Genomic DNA, 18,898 nt, shown 5'->3' on the forward strand with positions numbered 1-18,898 from the left:
TCTCGCAATTTAAATCATAAAAAGATTATTGTTCCGAGCAACATCTATATTTTTTGCCTAGATTCTTTCATTGAGCTATTTTATGAATAGAGAGAAGAAGAAGCAAACTATCTGATCTGGTCTCGAGCCCGAAGACTAGTTTTTCCTCACCTGAAACTAAAAATTCAAGTTGCAAAACTCCAGATGCAACAATATCAGCTCAATTGCCATATTTGCCATGTTTGGTTAAAAAATTGCTAAGCAAAACAAAAAGAAAAAGAAAAAGAAAACCTGTATTAACAAGGGAAAACTACAGAATCACTGCTTAATCACAAACAATGAAATAATCTAACTCGGCAATTAAATAGCGATTCAATCACTAGAGAGGACATCATTCAGAAATTGCTTTTGATTTGTGGGTCACGGAGAAGTGACTTGGTTTCTAATTCTGCTAGAGCGCCTAACTGGAGTGATCACCTCTTCATCTTCATTTCCCTTCAAAACCAAAATAGAACGACACTCATAAGATAAAAATTCAAGTTATAGCTGTAATGTATACGCACAAGCATAAATGGACAATTGGATCTTACATGCTTGCTAGGGATCTTTTCATACGTGGTGAAACTGCCGTAAGAAGGCGAACCCATGGAGCCAACAGAGTAATCCGGCGAAGCCATGAATTCTCTCCTGTAGATGTTCTTCCTAGGCTTCCTCTCACAGCTATGAGCTTCACTTGTACCCCCCTGTCCTTTCTTGCTGTAGGACAAGCTGAAACTGCTCATTTCCGATGGGCATGATGACTCTCCAACAATGCCTGTATGTTCTGCTGCAACTGGCATTGGGCTATCATCCAGTTTCTTAGTGGCTAGCATTTGATCCACTGCAGATGCAGCATTTCGAGTTGTGGGAGTTTGACTTTTCATATAAATGAAGGCTGTTCCAAGTAGACTGAAAACAATCAAGGAAATTCCCACCATTATCTGTGCTGAGCGTGTGTTCACTAATTCTGAACTCCGCAGATTTTCTGTTGCAGAACCTGCAAGTATTTCAAAATTGACCTCTGATGCAGGGGACTCAATACCTGCAGAACTAATATCATTTATACCTTGAGATGGCGAATTCGAGATTTCTGGTTGAATTTCTGCAGCTTGTGGGATCAGAACAGACTGGTCTTCAAGGACCATGTTACTTTGAAGCTCCACAACGTTGGCGGCAGTTTCAGCACTTTCTTCGATGACTTCTTGTGCTGACTTACCAGTTTCAGTCACCCCAGATCCGGGACGCAGATTTGCTTCTTCAGACTCGGGAACACTAAACTCTTCAGAATCCGGAGCACTATTAAAATCCCAATCATTTTTTTCTCCTAGGACTTCAATGTTCTCGTCATCTGTACTTGGTTGATCTTCTTCATCTGATAGATTAATGTTGACCTCTGCCCCCTTTATGGACTCGGGAACACTAAACTCTTCAGAATCCGGAGCACTATCAAAATCCCATTCATTTTTATCTCCTACGACTTCAATGTTCTCATCAACTGCCCTTGGTTGATCTTCTTCATCCACTAGATTAATGTTGACCTCTGCCCCCTTTATGGACTCCAAAACTTTCTCTTCATACTTAACTTTCGATCCTAAAATGCTCCGGTCAAATACAAATTGACTATCAACTATGCCATCCTCGAGCAAAACGGTCAAATTAGCATACTGAAATGGACCCAAAATGTGCACACCTCTGAAGCAGTTTATCAGATTATGCGTGTAACACAGAGACTGATGTAGCCAAAGCTGGACCTTTTGAGCTAGAACATCAAAAGCTTGCCTGTTATACTCTGAGAATTCAGGTGGGACATATGGCTCGAGAAAGGTAAAGTTATTGAGCACAGAAGGATCCATGACTTGGGATTTAGAAACTGAAACATATAAAAATCCAACAGTCAGGACCGAAAGCAAAGCGATGAACTTTCTTCTTGTATAGAAACGTGATTTAGGCACCCTTTTTTCTTCAGCCTTCTCCACCGAAGTACTAATGGAATTGGGTTCAGATACAAGCAGCTCCTCCTCCTCCACATAAGTACTAATGGAAATGGGCTCGGATGCTAGCAGCAACTCTTCCAACTCCTCTTCTTCTTTCACCTCATCACTTGAAGAAGCATCGGATTCTTTCACCTCATCAGCCAAAGAAGCATCCGATTCTTTCCGTGAATCATCAGAGTGACTGTCTTCTGCTTCACTAACTTCAGTTTCCGAAGAGCACTCAGATGCAAAGATCTCCTCAAGTGGCTGGCCATCTCTCTCCTTGTTTAGATAAAGCTCAATTCTAGGGTTGGGCCTGTAATGAAGAAACTGAGGCCTTGGTGAGAGGTAATTAGTCTTAGGATCATAAGTAGGCACTGATGGATCTGCATCAAGAGGTGCCAAAGCAGGGTTTGGAAATGAAGAAGAAACCCTTGGACTAATCTCAAAACTTGGATCAAGATTAACACAATCCTTCTCCATAGTTAGGTTCTCTGATGACAAGTCCAAATAATCTTTAGAACTCGAATCTACCATTAAATCAACATGTTCCTCACTTTTGGAATCCTCATTGTCTCCCAAGTAAGTGACTGTTGAATCAAACGAGACCTCCTTCTTCTGATTCAAACCCTTGTTCGGCTTTGAGTACAAGTCTTCCATCAAATCATCTTTAGAACGCGAATCTACCATTAAATCAACATGTTCCTCACTTTTGGAATCCCAATTGTCTCCCAAGTAAGTGACTGTTGAATCAAACGAGACCTCCTTCTTCTGATTCAAACCCTTGTTCGGTTTGGAGTACAAGTCTTCTATCAAAGGGCTTTTAGTATCAGAAAACGAGATTGAAGTGCGAATTTGCTCATTCCAGTCTGCCAAGATTTTCTTTCTTGGAGATGCATTAATTTTCGAAGCTGCAGAAATTGTTGGAGACATGAAATTCTTTGCACCCTTCGCTGGTGAACGTATTCGCACTGATTTCCAATTCTGGTCTTTACCATTTTCTTTGTCCTCGTGATCAGGCAAAGCAACAGCTATATTTTCTCTGCTAATGGAGTTTCTTCGAGGATAATCTGCAAAAAAAGAAATTCCAAGGCTGTTGAAGACAAAAAGGGATTTTAACAGAACCAATAAAGCAATTCCAAGGCTGCTGAAGACAAAAAGGGAACTGGATTGTAACATTTTGTACTTTATGATTTTAACAGTAATTTTTGGTTTCAAGTAAACTTACTTCAGCGTAACATTAACATGAAGCTACAGAGTTCACTCTAAAACACCCAACATGTTAGATTGCAAAATTGACGTACAAACTAGCTTCCAGCAGCAAAACAAAAACGTTCATAAATGAAATACGTAATTGCTAGACCAGGAATTAACAAGCCATAAGCCATCATTATACCAAAACCTCATACAAGCAAGCACCTAATGCAACGATTTTCTATCCTTTCCCTTACTTCCCCACATTTTCTTGTAAACCAATCAAACCATAAACAAACACAAAACCCGATAAGCTATTTTCAAATAAAAATTAGAATAAAAACAGAGCCCAACTCAATTATAGAAAAGATGAAACAAAACCCAATAAAAATATAGTAATCGTTTATTAACCGCCAAAAAGAAAAAAGAAAAGAAATCAAACCTGAAGGAGTATTAACAGGAGTGTTGGGGTTAAAGCCTCCTCCTCCTCTTTGATTGGAAATAATAGAGGGTTTGACAAATGGGCTTCCACTAAAACTCCTTCTCATTGGATTACTAGTCTCTGAGTTTCTTGAATTAGGATTGGTTGGTCTGCTAGGTATTGGAGAGCGAGAATCCAACTTCTTGCTTGCAGCCATGGATTCTTTAGCCAAAGTACTGATTACGGGTAAATCTTGACTAATTTCTTGAATTGAGTGTCAAAAAGTAATCTTTGAATGCTTAATGTTATGGATTTGATTTGAGAGAGAGAGAGAGTTTGTTGAGAGGGAAGGGAGAATGATGGCAACGGCTAGTTTTGGAAATAACTGGGGGGATTTAAATATTGTTGGGGGTTGTTGACCGTTGGAGAATGGGATTTGAATAGTGAGGGCAAAAAGGCAGAGCCGTTAGGCTTTATAGCGGGATTGTGATTTTTATAGCTTGGATTTGTAGCCGTTAAGAAACGAGGATCTACTTTGCTTGATTTAATTACTGTATGGAAGCATGGAATAAGGATCATGGAAAGTCCATTTTCAACAAGGTAAATACGGGTTTCACTTCTGCAATTAGATTTTTTTTTTAATTTTCCGGTCTCTCCTATTCCGATTTTTGTTTTAAATTTCAAAATAAAGTTTATATTGGAAGATATAAAAGAAGATTAAATACTTTGAGAAACTCAATTTGATTTTAAATAACAAAGTATTTTTAAGTTTGTGACTCCTATATCAATATCAAATACAAGTTCATTGGGTTTTAGATATTAGTAGACTCGGTAGCTACATTTCACCGCAGCGTCAGATAATTTTTTTAGAAAAAAAATGACGTTCAAATATCAAAATAGCGTAAAAAAGATAAAATAATTAATTTCGGTCAACATGAGTTAACATGACAAACTTATAACCATGATATTAGAGTCGCACAAACCCAGGATATTTCGCTAAACTCACAACTTAAATCATGAGATTGGAATAGTCAGATAAAAAAGTAAAGAGGATTATAAAGTTGTGTTAACTTTTCAAGCTTGCAACTCATATCATTAGACTCAAAGTATCAAATTTGAACAAATCATGAAGTTCAATTCTCAATCAATCAAATATTAAAGGATGAAATTGAAAAAAAAATTATACAAACTAATTAAAAAGAATAACAATTAAAAGAATGGGGATCAAAATTTAAAAACAAACAATATTCTAATTATTTTTAAATTTTTCAAATTTAGCTTTCACTAGCTATATGATTCGAGCTTCACCATGTACAAATTAAAAAAAAATTGATGTTAAGCCGACGCAAGAATGAAAACAAAAAAGAAAATAAGAAAAAAAATCAATGCCAACCCATGTTAATATATTAAGCTTGTGACCTAAGTCATTTAACTAGAAGTAACAAATTTGAAAAAACCTTGAAGTCCAATTCTCAACAAACCAAATATTAAAGTATGAAATTGAAAAATTAAATCCTAACATACAAAAGGATAAAAAAAAAAAACAAACAATTATAAGAAAAAAAAAACATGAGTCTGCTCAGGTCAACCCTCTAAACCTATTAGTCAGTTATGAAAATTGAGATAACCTGATATAAAAAATAAAAAAATCATGAAGCTTATTTTTTATAAAAATCAGTGTTAAATTATGAGATGGAAAAAAATAAGTAAAAAAAAATTGATGCTAAATCTTGTTAGTTTATAAAATTTATGCCCCAGACCATTTGATTTGAAGCACCAAATATAGAAAAACCCACGAAGGCTAATTTTCAACAAATTAAACTATTAAAAGATGAAAATTAAAAAAAAAATAATAACATAAAAAAGTCCTAGAAAATAAAAAAAGTAACTCAAAGGAAAAAGAAAGACATGAGCTTAACCGAGTTAACCTGCTAAATTCACATACCAGGTTATAAGATTGAGATAACCCTATAATTTTTTTTTAAAAAAAAACAATAAAGCCTATTTTTAAAAAATTAACATGGAGTAATGAGATCGAAAAAGAAAATCAATCAAAAAAAAAAAAACAGACAGGAACCTGTGTTAGCTCAAGAAACTCGTGACCTAGGTCATTTGATTAGAAGTATCAAACTTGGTAAAACCATGAAGTCCAATCCTTAAAAATCAAATGTAAAAAAATAAAATTGAGAAAAAAATTCAATCACGAAAAAAAAAATTAAAAGCATAAAATAAAAATCAAATTTGAAAAAAAAAGGATGAATAATTTTGGATTGAAAAGAAAAATAAAATTTACAAAAGAATTAAAATAAAAAAAACCACTCAAAAAATGAGGATTAAATTAAAAAAAAAACAACAAACTAAATATTTTGATTAAAACATAAAAGTGATAACAATTGAAAATTTATAAAAGAGATAAGATAAAAATGAAGAAAAAAAAACATGACCAAATTTGAAGAGAAAAAAAAAAAAATTAGATTAAAAAATGAAATTGAAATACAAAACATAAACTTACAAAAGGGTAAAGATAAAAATAAAAAAATTAAAAGAACGAGGTTTGATACTCAAATATCCCTAACAAGAGGATTGCCATGAAATTTTAATTACCAAGCATGAATTTCGAGGTAGGAGAGAGAAAACAAAGAGAAAAAAAAGCTCGGTTTAACAAAACCAAACACACATTATTTGTAGAGAAAAAAAACACCGTAAGGAATCTAATGACATTATAAAAGATAATTTTTCACTGTCAGATGACATTATACATGTCATTGAAGCACGACAGATCCCCGATCCCTTCCACATTCACCCACACACGTAACATGTGTCTGACGTATTCAAAAATTAAATAATTTTTAATTAATGCAAAATACTAATTTACTCCTCTACTAATATTGTTATAACATAAAACCTAACATGAAAATTCAAAAAATGCCCCCAACGTAAGTCTAAATTAAATTTTATTCCAAGGATAAGTTAGTAATTTTATTATGAAAAAATATGAAATTAAAAAAAAAAAAACCCATGAAAATCAATTATCTGGTTTTGACTTTCAAGGGCAATGAGGGTATTTCAATGTTTTTTAATTTTTTTTTTTTTTGTAACCCCATTAAAAATAAAAATAACAAACGAATCACATATAAAGCACTTTTATCCATAAACTTATCCTAGTTCACTGATCTGGTGAAAAGCAGTGAAAAGCAAAATCATAAAGTCACTTCTAATAATCCACAATAATCTCTTTCTATCGCTTCAGTCTTCGATGCTGTCTGCCACACGTGCTCCGAATCTCCCACTCTATTACGCTCAAAACCCAATCTTTTTATTCCTTAAACCCTCTGCTCCTTTATCTCCAAAACTCCCACGCCATTTCCTTGACCCCCCCATCACCATGACTCTTCTTCTCCGATCCTTCCCTCTAATCACTCTCCGCACCACCAGACCCTACTCTCTTCCTCTCCTCCAAACTCTTCTCAAAAATCACTTTCCCAAATCACTTTCAACAAAACACACAAGAACCCTTGTAGCTCTTTCTGCTGCTGCTTCTTCTTCTTCTTCTTCCCCTGAAACCATTCTCAAGCAACAACAACAACCAAAAGATACCCTCCTCTGGGTCTCTCGTACCAACTTCTGCGGCCAATTATCCATCAATGATGTAGGTGCACGTGTTCGTCTCTGTGGGTGGGTAGCTCTTCACAGAGTCCATGGTGGTCTCACCTTTTTCAATCTCAGAGACCACACTGGCGTTGTCCAGGTATCTCTTATTAATCTAATATATTGCTTTATGGGAATTTGATTGTGTTTTTTCAAGTGAAGTCTGTAGAGAATGAGTTTGATTTTGTGTTTTTTTTTTTAAAGGTTGCGACTTTGCCTGATGAATTTCCTGATGCGCATTCTATTATAAATGATTTGAGAGTTGAGTATGTGGTTGTTGTCGAAGGGGTTGTTCGGTCTCGGCCTGTTGAGTCTGTTAATAAGAAAATGGCCACTGGTTTTATTGAGGTAATGTTAGCTGGGCTCCATTTCCTTTGTTCTTACTGCTTAGCTTGAACATTCTAATTGGTAATTTAGTTGCTCCCCCATTTTATTTGTTTTCTTTGGAATGTTGATCATGTGTGCCAGGTAGTTGCGGAGCATGCTCAATTGTTGAATGCAGTGAAAGCAAAGTTGCCGTTTTTAGTTACTACAGTAGACGGTGCTAAGGATTCTGTTAAGGAGGAGATTCGTTTGAGGTACATCTCAGCCCATTGCATTTATGCACCACATTGATTTATATTTCTTGGCGTTTTGTTGATGAAAGGAAGCTAAATGCTTGTTAATAGATATCGATGCCTTGACTTACGGCGGCAGCAAATGAGCTCTAACATTATGCTGAGACACAGGGTGGTGAAACTCATTAGAAGATATCTTGAGGATGTGCAGGGTTTTGTGGAGGTACAGGATACAAATTTTGATGCATCGTCTATTAGTTTGCTTATGTTCTACTTTGTTTGCAGGGTTTTAGATAATGTTTGTATGTTGTTTTGATCCTGACCTTTTGCATGGTTATAAGGTTAGATTGAGACCCCCATACTTTCTAGATCTACTCCAGAAGGTGCCCGGGATTATTTAGTGCCTTCAAGAATTCAGGTACTTGGGATTTATTAGCTTGCCACTCAAGTGTAATATGATGCTTTTTGGAGTTTGGATAGTAGTACAAAATCTCTGAATTCAACAATATTTACATCTCAACTGCTAGAGAGATTTACTCCGCTGAATGTCAATTTCAAAATTGTCAACTGTGTAATGTGTACTTGTTTTATCTGTTGGATATGGGATTATCCAGGTGAGGTATTGGAGTTCTATTGGCAAAATTGTCGACAAATTGAATAACTAAATTAGATGGATGGAATGATATCATTTGCCCCTTAATTCATAATACTTTATTCAAGCTTTGCATGGCTCCGATTCACTTTAATTTCCATTTGAAGCCAGGAACCTTCTATGCTTTACCCCAGAGTCCACAACTCTTTAAGCAAATGTTAATGGTTTCTGGTTTTGACAAATATTATCAAATAGCAAGGTAAATTCTCTTCCTAGATGTTTGGTATTGTGATATGATTGTGGTGTTGTGCTATTCAATTATGGTCTCACTTTTCTCCTTTGGCAATACTTTTCATCATATATAATTTTTTGTTGTATACACACAGCAAGTGAGCTTTACCTGGGCTTGAATTTCATATAACAAGTGTTGAAGATTTTCTTTTTCTTCCTAACCAGATGCTTTAGAGATGAAGATCTAAGGGCAGATAGACAACCCGAGTTCACCCAGTTAGATATGGAATTGGCATTCACTCCCATGGAGGATATGCTGAGACTCAATGAAGATCTAATTCGAAAGGTTCGTAAAACTTGCTCTATGGTTCCTATGATTTTCTGATTGGTATTGTTAGAAGAAGACATATATAAAAGGCAGAGCGGTATAGAGAAAGGAAAAACAAGAATGGTGGGCTAATAATCATTTTGGTTTTGCTAACTGTAAATGAGATTTATCAGGTTAAGATGTTTTTTCTTTCCTCTGACCATGTTTGAGTATTCATTAGTTTCTCTTGGCTTTAAATGGAAAAACCTTTCAAGTTCTTAGTTTATTTAAGTTTGAGTGTTGTATATTAGCAGCGTAACAGATGGCATTGCTGGTGGATAATGAGTTTCATTTATCATGCCAAGTGCAGGAGTTTTCTTGTATAGAAGAGAGCAATTTTTTTTAATATCTAATTATAGGATATCATTGAATATCTAATTATAGGATATAAGTTAATTCCTGTGTCTACTCATGTTATATCTATGTCAAAGTTAATTTTTGATTCAAAGTTCTATTCGAGTTGAGCTAATCATGTCTCAATGACATGAACAACGCTGCAGCTTGGGCTTGCCTTTCATCCATTTCTCCTTCCTCTTTTTTGAGTTTCCTAGTGAACAAGTCATTTCATTTTATTGAGAGTTGACTAGACTCTTCAGCTCTCATCAGTTATCTGTTGAAAGGTGGTGGTTTTATTGGAATCCAAGTGGTTGGGCATGCACTCAACAGTATATGCTGGTCACATTGTATTTTCATTTTCCATTTGCAGAAATTTGGCATGTTTGAACACTTACATTTGACTACATTTCTGGGTTTGACTAAAAAGTTATGTTTGCTTGCAGGTATTTTTGGAGATTAAAGGTGTCCAGCTACCAAACCCATTCCCTAGGCTTACATATGCTGAAGCAATGAGCAGATATGGTTCAGACAGGCCAGACACAAGATTTGATCTTCATTTGAAAGACGTAAATTATCTCCTTTCTCCTGTATACTTAGCATCACAGAACATTTTATGAGGACTTCAAGTTCTACATGTAAACCATTAAAAAATGTTCTCTCTCTGATGCTGCAGGTATCTGATATTTTTTCAGAGTCCTCTTTTAGGGTTTTTGCTGATAGCTTGAAAAGTGGGGGTATTATTAAAGTTCTCTGTGTGCCTTCAGGTGCTAAAAGTTATTCAAACACTGCTCTTAAAAAAGGTGACATTTACAATGAAGCAATCAAATCAGGAGCAAAAGGTTTGGCCTTTCTAAAGGTCTTGGATAATGGTAAAGGAAGATGTTTCCTTACATTTTTCTTTCCACCCCTAACTTAAAGGCGAATGGCATTATTACTTCAGCACTTCAACTGTGTATTTTTCAATTTTTGAAGGGGAGTTTGAGGGAATTTCTGCATTACTTTCAAGTATGGATCCAACAAATAAAGAGCAGTTGCTAAGTCGCTGCTCTGCAGGACCAGGGGACCTTATCTTGTTTGCAGTTGGTCATCATTCATCAGTTAATAAAACTCTTGATCGACTTAGGCTATTCATAGCCAATCAGCTGGGCTTGATTGATCCTGTATGATTTGGACCTGTCTGGTTTATGTATTACATATTACCAGTGGTCTCTTATTCTTTGATATTTAACTTTTTCTCTGCTTCTAATGTTTCAGTCCAGGTGTTCAATTTTGTGGGTGACTGATTTTCCAATGTTTGAGTGGAACGAAACAGAGCAGAGGCTTGAGGTTTGTCTTTCATCAATTTTGTCTGTTGAAACTCTAATGAAATAACAGTTGCACCATCTTTCATTAAAAATCTCCAATTAATTCATAGGCTATCAAAATGCATCATGTGTCAACTGTGTAGGGGTCTGGTGTCAATTACATGGTAGGTGGATATACTATATCTGGAGTACATGATGATGTATATTATGGCCTGTGTTGTTCTAGTAAACCTAGTTTACAAAATTCTATATATTTTATCTCAAAACATTCTCTACCCTGTATGTTAGCTGAAAAATTTTGCTAGGCTCACTGGTTTCTGCTATAAACATTAAACCATTGGTGCTTCTGCCTCATTAAGATGATGGATGCTCTCAAACCCTACTCTCCATCACCCATTTTTTTCTTTCAAAAAAAAATTGAACACATAGGAGGAATGAGAAAAGGGTGTTGTTTGGGTACCTGGGACTTAGCTCTAAGTTAGATCAAGGAATTCAGAGAATAAAGATGGAGAAGAATTAAATTTAAGTTCTTATTTAAACTTCACTTTAAGTTGTTTTACATGATGGGGTTGCTGTGTGATTAATAACTAGTGTCATCACCAGTCATTTTCTGTAATGTACCATCCTTTTCCTTGATTGAGAAGAGTTAAATTTAAGTTCTTATTTAAACTGCACTTTAACTTGTTTTTCATGGTGGGGTTGTTATGTGATTAATAACTAGTGCCATCAAGTCATCACCAGTCATTTTCTGTATTGTACTATCCTTTCCCTTGATCGAGAAGAATTAAATTTATGTGCTTATTTAAATTGCACTTAAGTTGTTTTTCATGGTGGGGGTGTTGTGTGATTAATAACTAGTGTCATCAAGTCATCACCAGTCATTTTCTGTATTGTCCTATCCTTTTCTATCTTTTCCTTGAAATTCTAGTTTTCTGGCAGGCCTTGCATCACCCATTTACCGCTCCCAATCCTGAAGACATGAAAGACCTTTCCTCTGCACGTGCCCTTGCTTATGACATGGTTTATAATGGGGTTGAGGTACTTAGCCCTGTATCTTTAAAATGTCTACAAACTTGAAGGCTATGCCAGGTTGTAATGAACCACGTTTTTTTTTCTTTTGTTGCACTGCCAGATTGGTGGAGGAAGTTTGAGAATTTATAAACGTGAGATCCAGCAAAAAGTTTTGGAAATTGTTGGCATCACCCCCGAACAGGTGAGAAGCACCTTATGCTATATTCACTTTTGATTGTAATGCACTCCATGTTCAAATATACATAATATCACCAGGGAGTTTCCATACTTTCGTGTGTCTATTTTTCTGTCATTTCTTCTTTTTCTGGAAAATTTATGGCTGGTGGATTATGTAAAAGTTGGATGAAGTCTGAAACATTAGAAATTATCTCTGTGTGAGAATTAAAACATCGGAATTGGATTTTAAAAAGTCCACTTGCTTTTATTCAGGGTGGGAATTTTTTATGTTTGGTTTTGTGTTTCTCCAAGGCACATGGACAAATTATTTTAAAAAGGCAAAACACAAGTAACTGGAGTTTATCACTAGCCCTCCTGGGCATCTGGTAACTTCAACTCCCAACCAGAAGTCTGGAATCTCTAGTAACAATGCTGGGAACTTACAGGCCTTAGGGCCCATCTTATATTATGGTTACAACACATTATCATCTTTATGATGAATTTCTTCACATCCTTTATAGTAAGTTGAGTCACATTTCTTTGTCTGTAGGCTGAAGCGAAGTTCGGCTATCTTCTGGAGGCGTTGGACATGGGTGCTCCTCCACATGGTATGGAATGCTGAGCCTGTTCTAGGACTCCATGATCATTTACTATGTAACTACACAATTCACCGGTTTTGATGTCTTTTTACAACAGGGGGGATTGCTTATGGGCTGGATAGATTGGCTATGCTGTTGGCTGGTGCTAATTCCATCAGGGATGTCATAGCTTTCCCAAAGACAACAACAGCTCAGTGTGCCCTTACTAGGGCACCATCAGAGGTGGATCCTCAACAGCTTAAAGATTTATCTTTCAGTACCCAATAGTGGTCTCTACTCTCTTCTGTTGCTCATTGTAGTGTAAGTGGGGGGGGGGGGGGGTTCGTTGCCCATTAGACGAAATGCCTGCCAACCGCACTGAGGTCTTTGAGTTTGCGCCTTCTGCACCCAGTCAAGTTTTAGTTACGCCGGAATTACATGTGTAATCTTGGAACGGAAAACTTTTGCAATATATATGTTGAATATTCTTATTTCTTTCTTAACCTTTCCTGTATATGTATTTATGGGGCAAATCTGAATCCCTATCATGAACTGGCAGTTAATTTCTAATTATTTTTTAAAAAACATTTTGCGTGCTCGAATCCCTGTTGCTCATTTTCATCGCCGTCTATTGGTGTCGATTGTTAATATCCACCCTCTGTTCTTGTGAAATGAGACTAATTCTGGCAATGTCTCCGACAAGTTTGCAATAACATCATTCGAGTCCTTTGAGTTTTTCGGGGGAAAAAAAGTCTCATCAAGCCGTAGTATATGTTGACCTGCCAGCATCATCTAGCACAAATCATCAGTTCTGGGCTTCTTTTTTGGTTTGATGAATTGGATCGAAATTTAATCGATTAAGTAAGATAAAAAAAAAAAAAATACAGGCAAGGGAATATTGAAACCCTTAAGGGAATGGCCCAAAAAGCACATGCAAAAGCAAGCCTGATCAGCACAATTACAACACCCAATGATCAAAAGGGAGCTTCGAAGCTCATCATACAGCAAAAACTCTGAAAATCTGATAGGAATAGCAGGGACCATGAGAGCTTTTTGATGGAGACGCAAGCATTACACAGCCCAAGATATGATGTAGCCGTTGGGGTTATTCAAGAGTTTTTGAAGAATCGTTCCCAAATTCCGTTAAATAAAAAATTAACAAAAAAATGCTTTTACTGTAAACCATCTAATAAAAAAACTATTTATTTTAATAATAATTTTTTTTATTTTTTAATCTATGTTTATCTTTTTCTAATTTTATCAGTTAACTTTTGACTTACTAGATATTGGGCTTTGTGATTTGTTGCTTTAACTTTTTATATTGTTATCTTAATCTCATGACCTGGATATTAAATTAAATGAGTTAATCTGAGTTCACTTGAGTGTTTTTTGTGTTTTTTATAATTGATTTCTTTTCAATCTTATCCTTTGATATTAGATTGATTACGAATTAGGATTCGTAATTTGTTTTGATTTATTTTCTATGGGGTTATCCTAACCTCATGACCCGGGTCGTTAGTTTGGCAAGTAGACTCGAGTTTTTTTTTTATCCTTTTTTTAATATTTTTTTATTTCATCCTTTAACATCTAGTTGATTGAGAATTTGGTTTCATAATTTATTTTGATTTGCTTTATATGATATTATCATAGTCTCATAACCTAGGGTTGAATATTTGACAGGTTAACCCGTGTTGACCCTGATCAAATAAATGTATTGTTGTCTTAATATTAAAAAAAATATCATCTTGAATTTTTTTAGTCAAACTATATTTTTACTGTTTATTCGGGTTGCTTTTAAATTATTAAGTCAACTAGATCACATCGAGTTAATCCCATTGCTCATATTTTAATTTCTTTTTACTAAAAAACACTAGCAACAATTGAACATTTTTTATGTTAAAAAAATTGATATAGCGCGGACTAACAGTCCAGTAAAGCCTGTTAAATATGGCCTAGTATAATCAAATAGCTGCATGATGGAGGATTCATCATCGGGTTGGGGTCATTTTACTAAATAAAAAAAAGGAATTGAAAAAAAACCTGACGTGTGTTGTGCACGTGTAGGTGCACCAGTCAGTTCGTCATATTTGGATGATGCTTGCGCTAGGATACGACGACCAAATTTGTCATTCTAGGGTGGTGTCTGATGCGTCTCAATGTGTTCTCCATGAAAAGGTGGCGTGTGCAAAGCTAAGCTCGCCCTGTAATTTTTCACACTAGCCATTGAACTTCTCTTTTCTTTTTTATTTAGTCCGTTTTCTTTTGGTTATTGTTTACTTTATTTTAAATAATTAATGAAGTTTGAATTTTATTTTAATTTCATCTTCATTCAGATTCTTGATTTGTCAGATTCGATCTCTATTTTGTTAATTGCTATTTATAAAATTTGAAATAATTTTTTTTTTTTGTGATTTCACCTCCATTATTTTTTTTTCTATTAGATTTCACCCTTATTCTTTTGATTTTTTTACTCGATTTCATCTTTCAACTTTGTTTTTTTTTTTTTAGCTTTTTTTTTGTTAAGCTAGCATCTAGAATTTCACGGGTTGTAAGTTTTGAAAATTAGCTTATCTTTAGAGAGTTTGCTTGAGACTTATTTGTTTTATTTATTATTTTTTAAATCTATTTCTTTTCCAGCTTTATTCTTCAATATTTAATTAATTGAAGGTTTGACTTGAAATTGTTTCTAACTTTCTGTGTTCTTTGTTTTGTCCTTTTTTGTTAATTTGATTTGTGTTTTCTAGGGTCTTTTATTTATTATTATTTATTAAGTTTATTTTTTTAAAGATAAATTTGATTCTTAAGTTAAATATAATTCATTAGTTGAATATAGGTTGTTGATCAATTCTTTTTTTTTTTTTGGTTTTCTTTTTTGGAGTGTTGCTCTAACGAACTCATGCAACTTTTTTTAATGTCAACATGTAGTTGTTTGTAGTGGGGGTTTTGACTATCTCAACAAATTTTTCTGGTAATGGACAATGCCCATAATAGAATAATAATGAGTCTTTAATGATTTTTTTTTTCCAAATGTGATATTAACGGCTCATTTATTTAAGTTATCCAGCTTCCAGAGAATTCAGTGAAACGAGAGACTAGTTGCAAATTACTATAGAAAATTTTAGAAATTGAAACTGTTTAGTTAAAGTTACTTGTTCTTTCTATCACAAACACCAATGTGAATATGTGATTCTTCTATTCAAAAGGAGTTTAAATTTTGGTCAAATAAGATTTATCCAAAGAATTTTTTTATTTATTGCATTAAGATTCAAGACTATTATTAAAATAAAATATAACCAGACATGTTTTTTCATTGTGAAAAAAGGAACGAAAACGCATATATAAGGTAGGTGACTTATATAGGGTAGGCATATGTGGGCTACAAGACCCAATAAGGGGAGATTTTTATTCTATCTTGCCTGTGAAGCTACACCCACAAGCCATAAATTCTGTGCCCTAAAGCTTTCTTCATCGTTAATAATATTGCCAGGAATTTTATTAAAAGTGTATTTGAGAATGTAGTTGTAATTATTTTGTAAAATATATTTTGCCTAGAAATACATTAAAATGATGTTTTTTTGTTTTTTTAAGATTAGCATATCAAAACGATCAAAAAATATATATAAAAATAATTTTTAACAAAAAAATTAAAATTTTTAAAAACACAAGTTCAACTAGGGCTGAGCATTTTCGGTTCGGTTCGGTTTTGGAGCAAAATTAACAACCAAACCAAATTTTTTTTTTTAAAGTTCTTGAACTGAATCGAACCGAAAACTGGTTCAAACCGATTAATTTCAGTTTGGGTCGGTTCGGTTTTTTCCCCTTCCAAACCGGTTAAACCGAAATTATGATGCTCAAGCAAATTTCAGATTCAATTCACTCCTTCTCCAGGGAATGTTACAAGGCCTACCAATTGCAAACAAATAGAAAGCAATTCCCAGCACCCAAATCTCATCATATTGAGGTCACAAAAGATTAAATCGAGTCCATGATTACTGATTCAACCAGAAGCATTTCCAAAAACAATTACCAAACATTACCACAGGGAAATAATTGAACAGAAGCATGATTTGAGAGATGAACCTACTAAAACTATCAAGCACCACAACATTTGGGCCAAGAACATGCAGATTTGAGAGATGAGAGATAGAGATAAAGAGCATGGAAGAGAATAAGACAGATTTGACTCAAATCATTTGAGGGATGAGAGACAAAGAACAAGGAGAGGGGGCTGTTAAAAGAGATGGAGCTTAAGTAAAGGAGCATGAAGCAGGAGCTTAACAACTAATAAGTAACAATCATGGAGCCGAGCATGAAGAAAAATAAGAGAGGAGAGATGAGGGGGAGATGCAGAGAGCAAAGGGAGGGGGGGCTGAATATAAGTTTAAGGTTAAAAAAGCATGAAGAAAAATAAGAGAGGAGAGATAAGGGGGAGATGCAGAGAGCAAATGGAGGGGGGGGTAAAGGAGGAGGAGGGGGGGGCGGTTGAATGTAGGTTTAGGGTTAAAAACTTTCTATTTATACTTGTTTTTTTTTTTTTAAGTGGTGGCCTGGTTGAACCGGTTCGCCGTGGTTTGGTTCAATCGGTTTTAAATTTTAGAAATTGAAATCGAACCGAATCGGAATTTTTTTGTGATTTTTTAATCGGTTAATTTGGTTTATTTTTCGGTTTGGTTTTTTTAATTTTTTTTTTTCCGGTTTTCTCGGTTTTCTTCTCACGTCTAAGTTCAACCGTGTTTTTCAAACACTGATCAAATCAAGACCTATTAAGCAGTGTCAACTAAATAATCATGCCACGTCAGGGAATAATCTTGTATTGATCATAGCTTGTCAGTATCTGTCTTCTCAACCACCACTCTCAAAAGGTGGCGCCACCGTTTTCTCTTGGCCAAGTAAAGGCAAGGCAAGAACGAGAAACACAAAAGGAATTGCACGTGTGATGCAATTCAAAGATTCAATGTCCCAACAAACAAGAACAGAAAAACAAGTTGAAAAGAAAAGCAGAAAGAAGATCTCTCTCTAATGGGAAGGGGAGGTGGATTCGATAGGGACTGCCCAAAGGCCACAAAAAATCAGGCAACGTAAGTGGAGAGATGGCTGTTAGTGGGTCCCATAGCAAAGGTTGCCCAGTTTTTTTTTTGTCTTGGGGGTAAGGTAGGGGTCAAACTACCGTCCGACCCAAGTCTTAAGTGGCCACAGCTGTGCTCCAGTTCTGATGCGACATCTCTCTCAAATATCGCACTGGATGTTGAGAGAAAAAAAAAAGAAAAAAAAAAACCTTGCCTTGCCTTGCTTCGCTGCATTTATGAATTGTGACGGGCTCTTCCTTTTTGTGCACAGACATAAATAATATTTAGTCTGATGACTTCATAAATCAATTATAGATAACAAATTAAATCATTTATCATGTTAGCAAATCATAAACAAGAAATCATGGGTTTTAATTGTTTCATTAAATGAGTTGATAGCTGTGAATTTGTTTTTTATGAATCGGAAAATATTTTTATAAAAAAATAAAATTTTTCATGTTTAAAATTATTTTTTATATTTTTAAATATTTTTAATGTTGATATAAAAATTTAAAAAATATTATTTTAATATATTTATAAATAAATTTTCAAATCGGTTAGAATTTATTTGAAAATATAATAGATATTATTTTTTAAAATATTTTTTATTTATTTTTAATGTCAACGCTTTACAAAATTTAAAAAAATAATTTAAAATTTAAAATTTTTAAAATTTTAAAAAATTATAATTTATCCAAAATATCAAACAATATCTTGAGCGCTGTACCAAACCACATGTTTAGGCTTCAAAGAATCCCATCACAATTACTGTGCAAAACTGTTACCAATGTACAACAAATTTTAAGATTGCAGATCTGGCATGAATTTCTGTGCAATTGATGATGAGTCACGTATCTGACCAAGATTGCCAGGTATAACTAGGGGTGAAAAAAATATCGATAAATCAAGAAAATTAAGAAAAAAATAATTAAAAAATATCTATAAAAATTTTAAAAAAACCTACTAGTTCGGTATTGGTTTTATAAGTCTAAAACCGAATTGAATAAAAAAACAAATCAAATCAGAAAAAACCAAGCCAAACCGATTTGAACCGGTTTTTACCTAAAAACCGGCCTGGTTCGAACCAGTTTTGGTTTTTTTTTTAAATTTTGGTTTGGTGATTATTTTTTGATAAAAACCAAATCGAACCGAATTTGAATACCTAAGGTATAACTTAACTAATCAATTTTTATTTTTTTTAAAAAATTATTAATTCAAATTTTATAAAACTCGTGAGTTAAAATTATTAGAAATTTATATAATTATTAATTTTAAAATATATAAAATTAAATCAAATATATATAAATTAAATCAAATACTCATATTAAAATATCCGAAGCGAGTAGTAAGTAGGGGTGAGCAAAATGACCAATAATATATCTTACTAATATTTTTCTACTTATGAAATCACGATAAAATCTAAAT

At 34.3% G+C, this 18,898-nt stretch overlaps 2 protein-coding genes across 2 annotated transcripts; one reads left to right on the forward strand and one right to left on the reverse strand.

The window, feature by feature from the left end:
• Nucleotides 1-196: 196 nt before the first annotated feature.
• On the reverse strand, nt 197-4,042 carry LOC118051888 (uncharacterized). The gene is made up of 3 exons (XM_035062651.2): nt 3,628-4,042; nt 570-3,061; nt 197-474 (listed from the first exon to the last, which is right to left on the reverse strand). The coding sequence occupies exons 1-3, from the start codon at nt 3,821-3,823 to the stop codon at nt 400-402; spliced, it is 2,763 nt and encodes a 920-aa protein (XP_034918542.1). The 5' UTR covers nt 3,824-4,042; the 3' UTR covers nt 197-399.
• A 2,842-nt stretch (nt 4,043-6,884) lies between these two features.
• LOC118051879 (aspartate--tRNA ligase, chloroplastic/mitochondrial) lies at nt 6,885-12,747 on the forward strand. Its single transcript, XM_035062639.2, has 15 exons — nt 6,885-7,354; nt 7,459-7,602; nt 7,723-7,832; nt 7,923-8,034; nt 8,158-8,229; nt 8,571-8,662; nt 8,860-8,980; nt 9,781-9,903; nt 10,011-10,206; nt 10,310-10,497; nt 10,592-10,663; nt 11,581-11,679; nt 11,774-11,854; nt 12,380-12,437; nt 12,526-12,747. The coding sequence occupies exons 1-15, from the start codon at nt 6,992-6,994 to the stop codon at nt 12,693-12,695; spliced, it is 2,001 nt and encodes a 666-aa protein (XP_034918530.1). The 5' UTR covers nt 6,885-6,991; the 3' UTR covers nt 12,696-12,747.
• Nucleotides 12,748-18,898: the final 6,151 nt, after the last annotated feature.

The sequence above is a fragment of the Populus alba genome, chromosome 11 (assembly GCF_005239225.2).
Source record: "Populus alba chromosome 11, ASM523922v2, whole genome shotgun sequence".
In the NCBI taxonomy this organism is placed as follows: domain Eukaryota; kingdom Viridiplantae; phylum Streptophyta; class Magnoliopsida; order Malpighiales; family Salicaceae; genus Populus; species Populus alba.

Excerpts from the sequence above, each read along its gene's own strand:
- LOC118051888 (XM_035062651.2), bottom strand. The coding sequence starts at position 3,823 with ATGGCTGCAAGCAAGAAGTTGGATTCTCGCTCTCCAATACCTAGCAGA. Across the intron at positions 3,062-3,627 it reads TCCTGTTAATACTCCTTCAG|ATTATCCTCGAAGAAACTCC; the intron begins GTTTGATTTCTT and ends CTTTTTTTGCAG. Across the intron at positions 475-569 it reads AAAAGATCCCTAGCAAGCAT|GGAAATGAAGATGAAGAGGT; the intron begins GTAAGATCCAAT and ends TTGGTTTTGAAG.
- LOC118051879 (XM_035062639.2), top strand. The coding sequence starts at position 6,992 with ATGACTCTTCTTCTCCGATCCTTCCCTCTAATCACTCTCCGCACCACC. Across the intron at positions 8,230-8,570 it reads TAGTGCCTTCAAGAATTCAG|CCAGGAACCTTCTATGCTTT; the intron begins GTACTTGGGATT and ends TTCCATTTGAAG. Across the intron at positions 12,438-12,525 it reads CATGGGTGCTCCTCCACATG|GGGGGATTGCTTATGGGCTG; the intron begins GTATGGAATGCT and ends TTTTTACAACAG.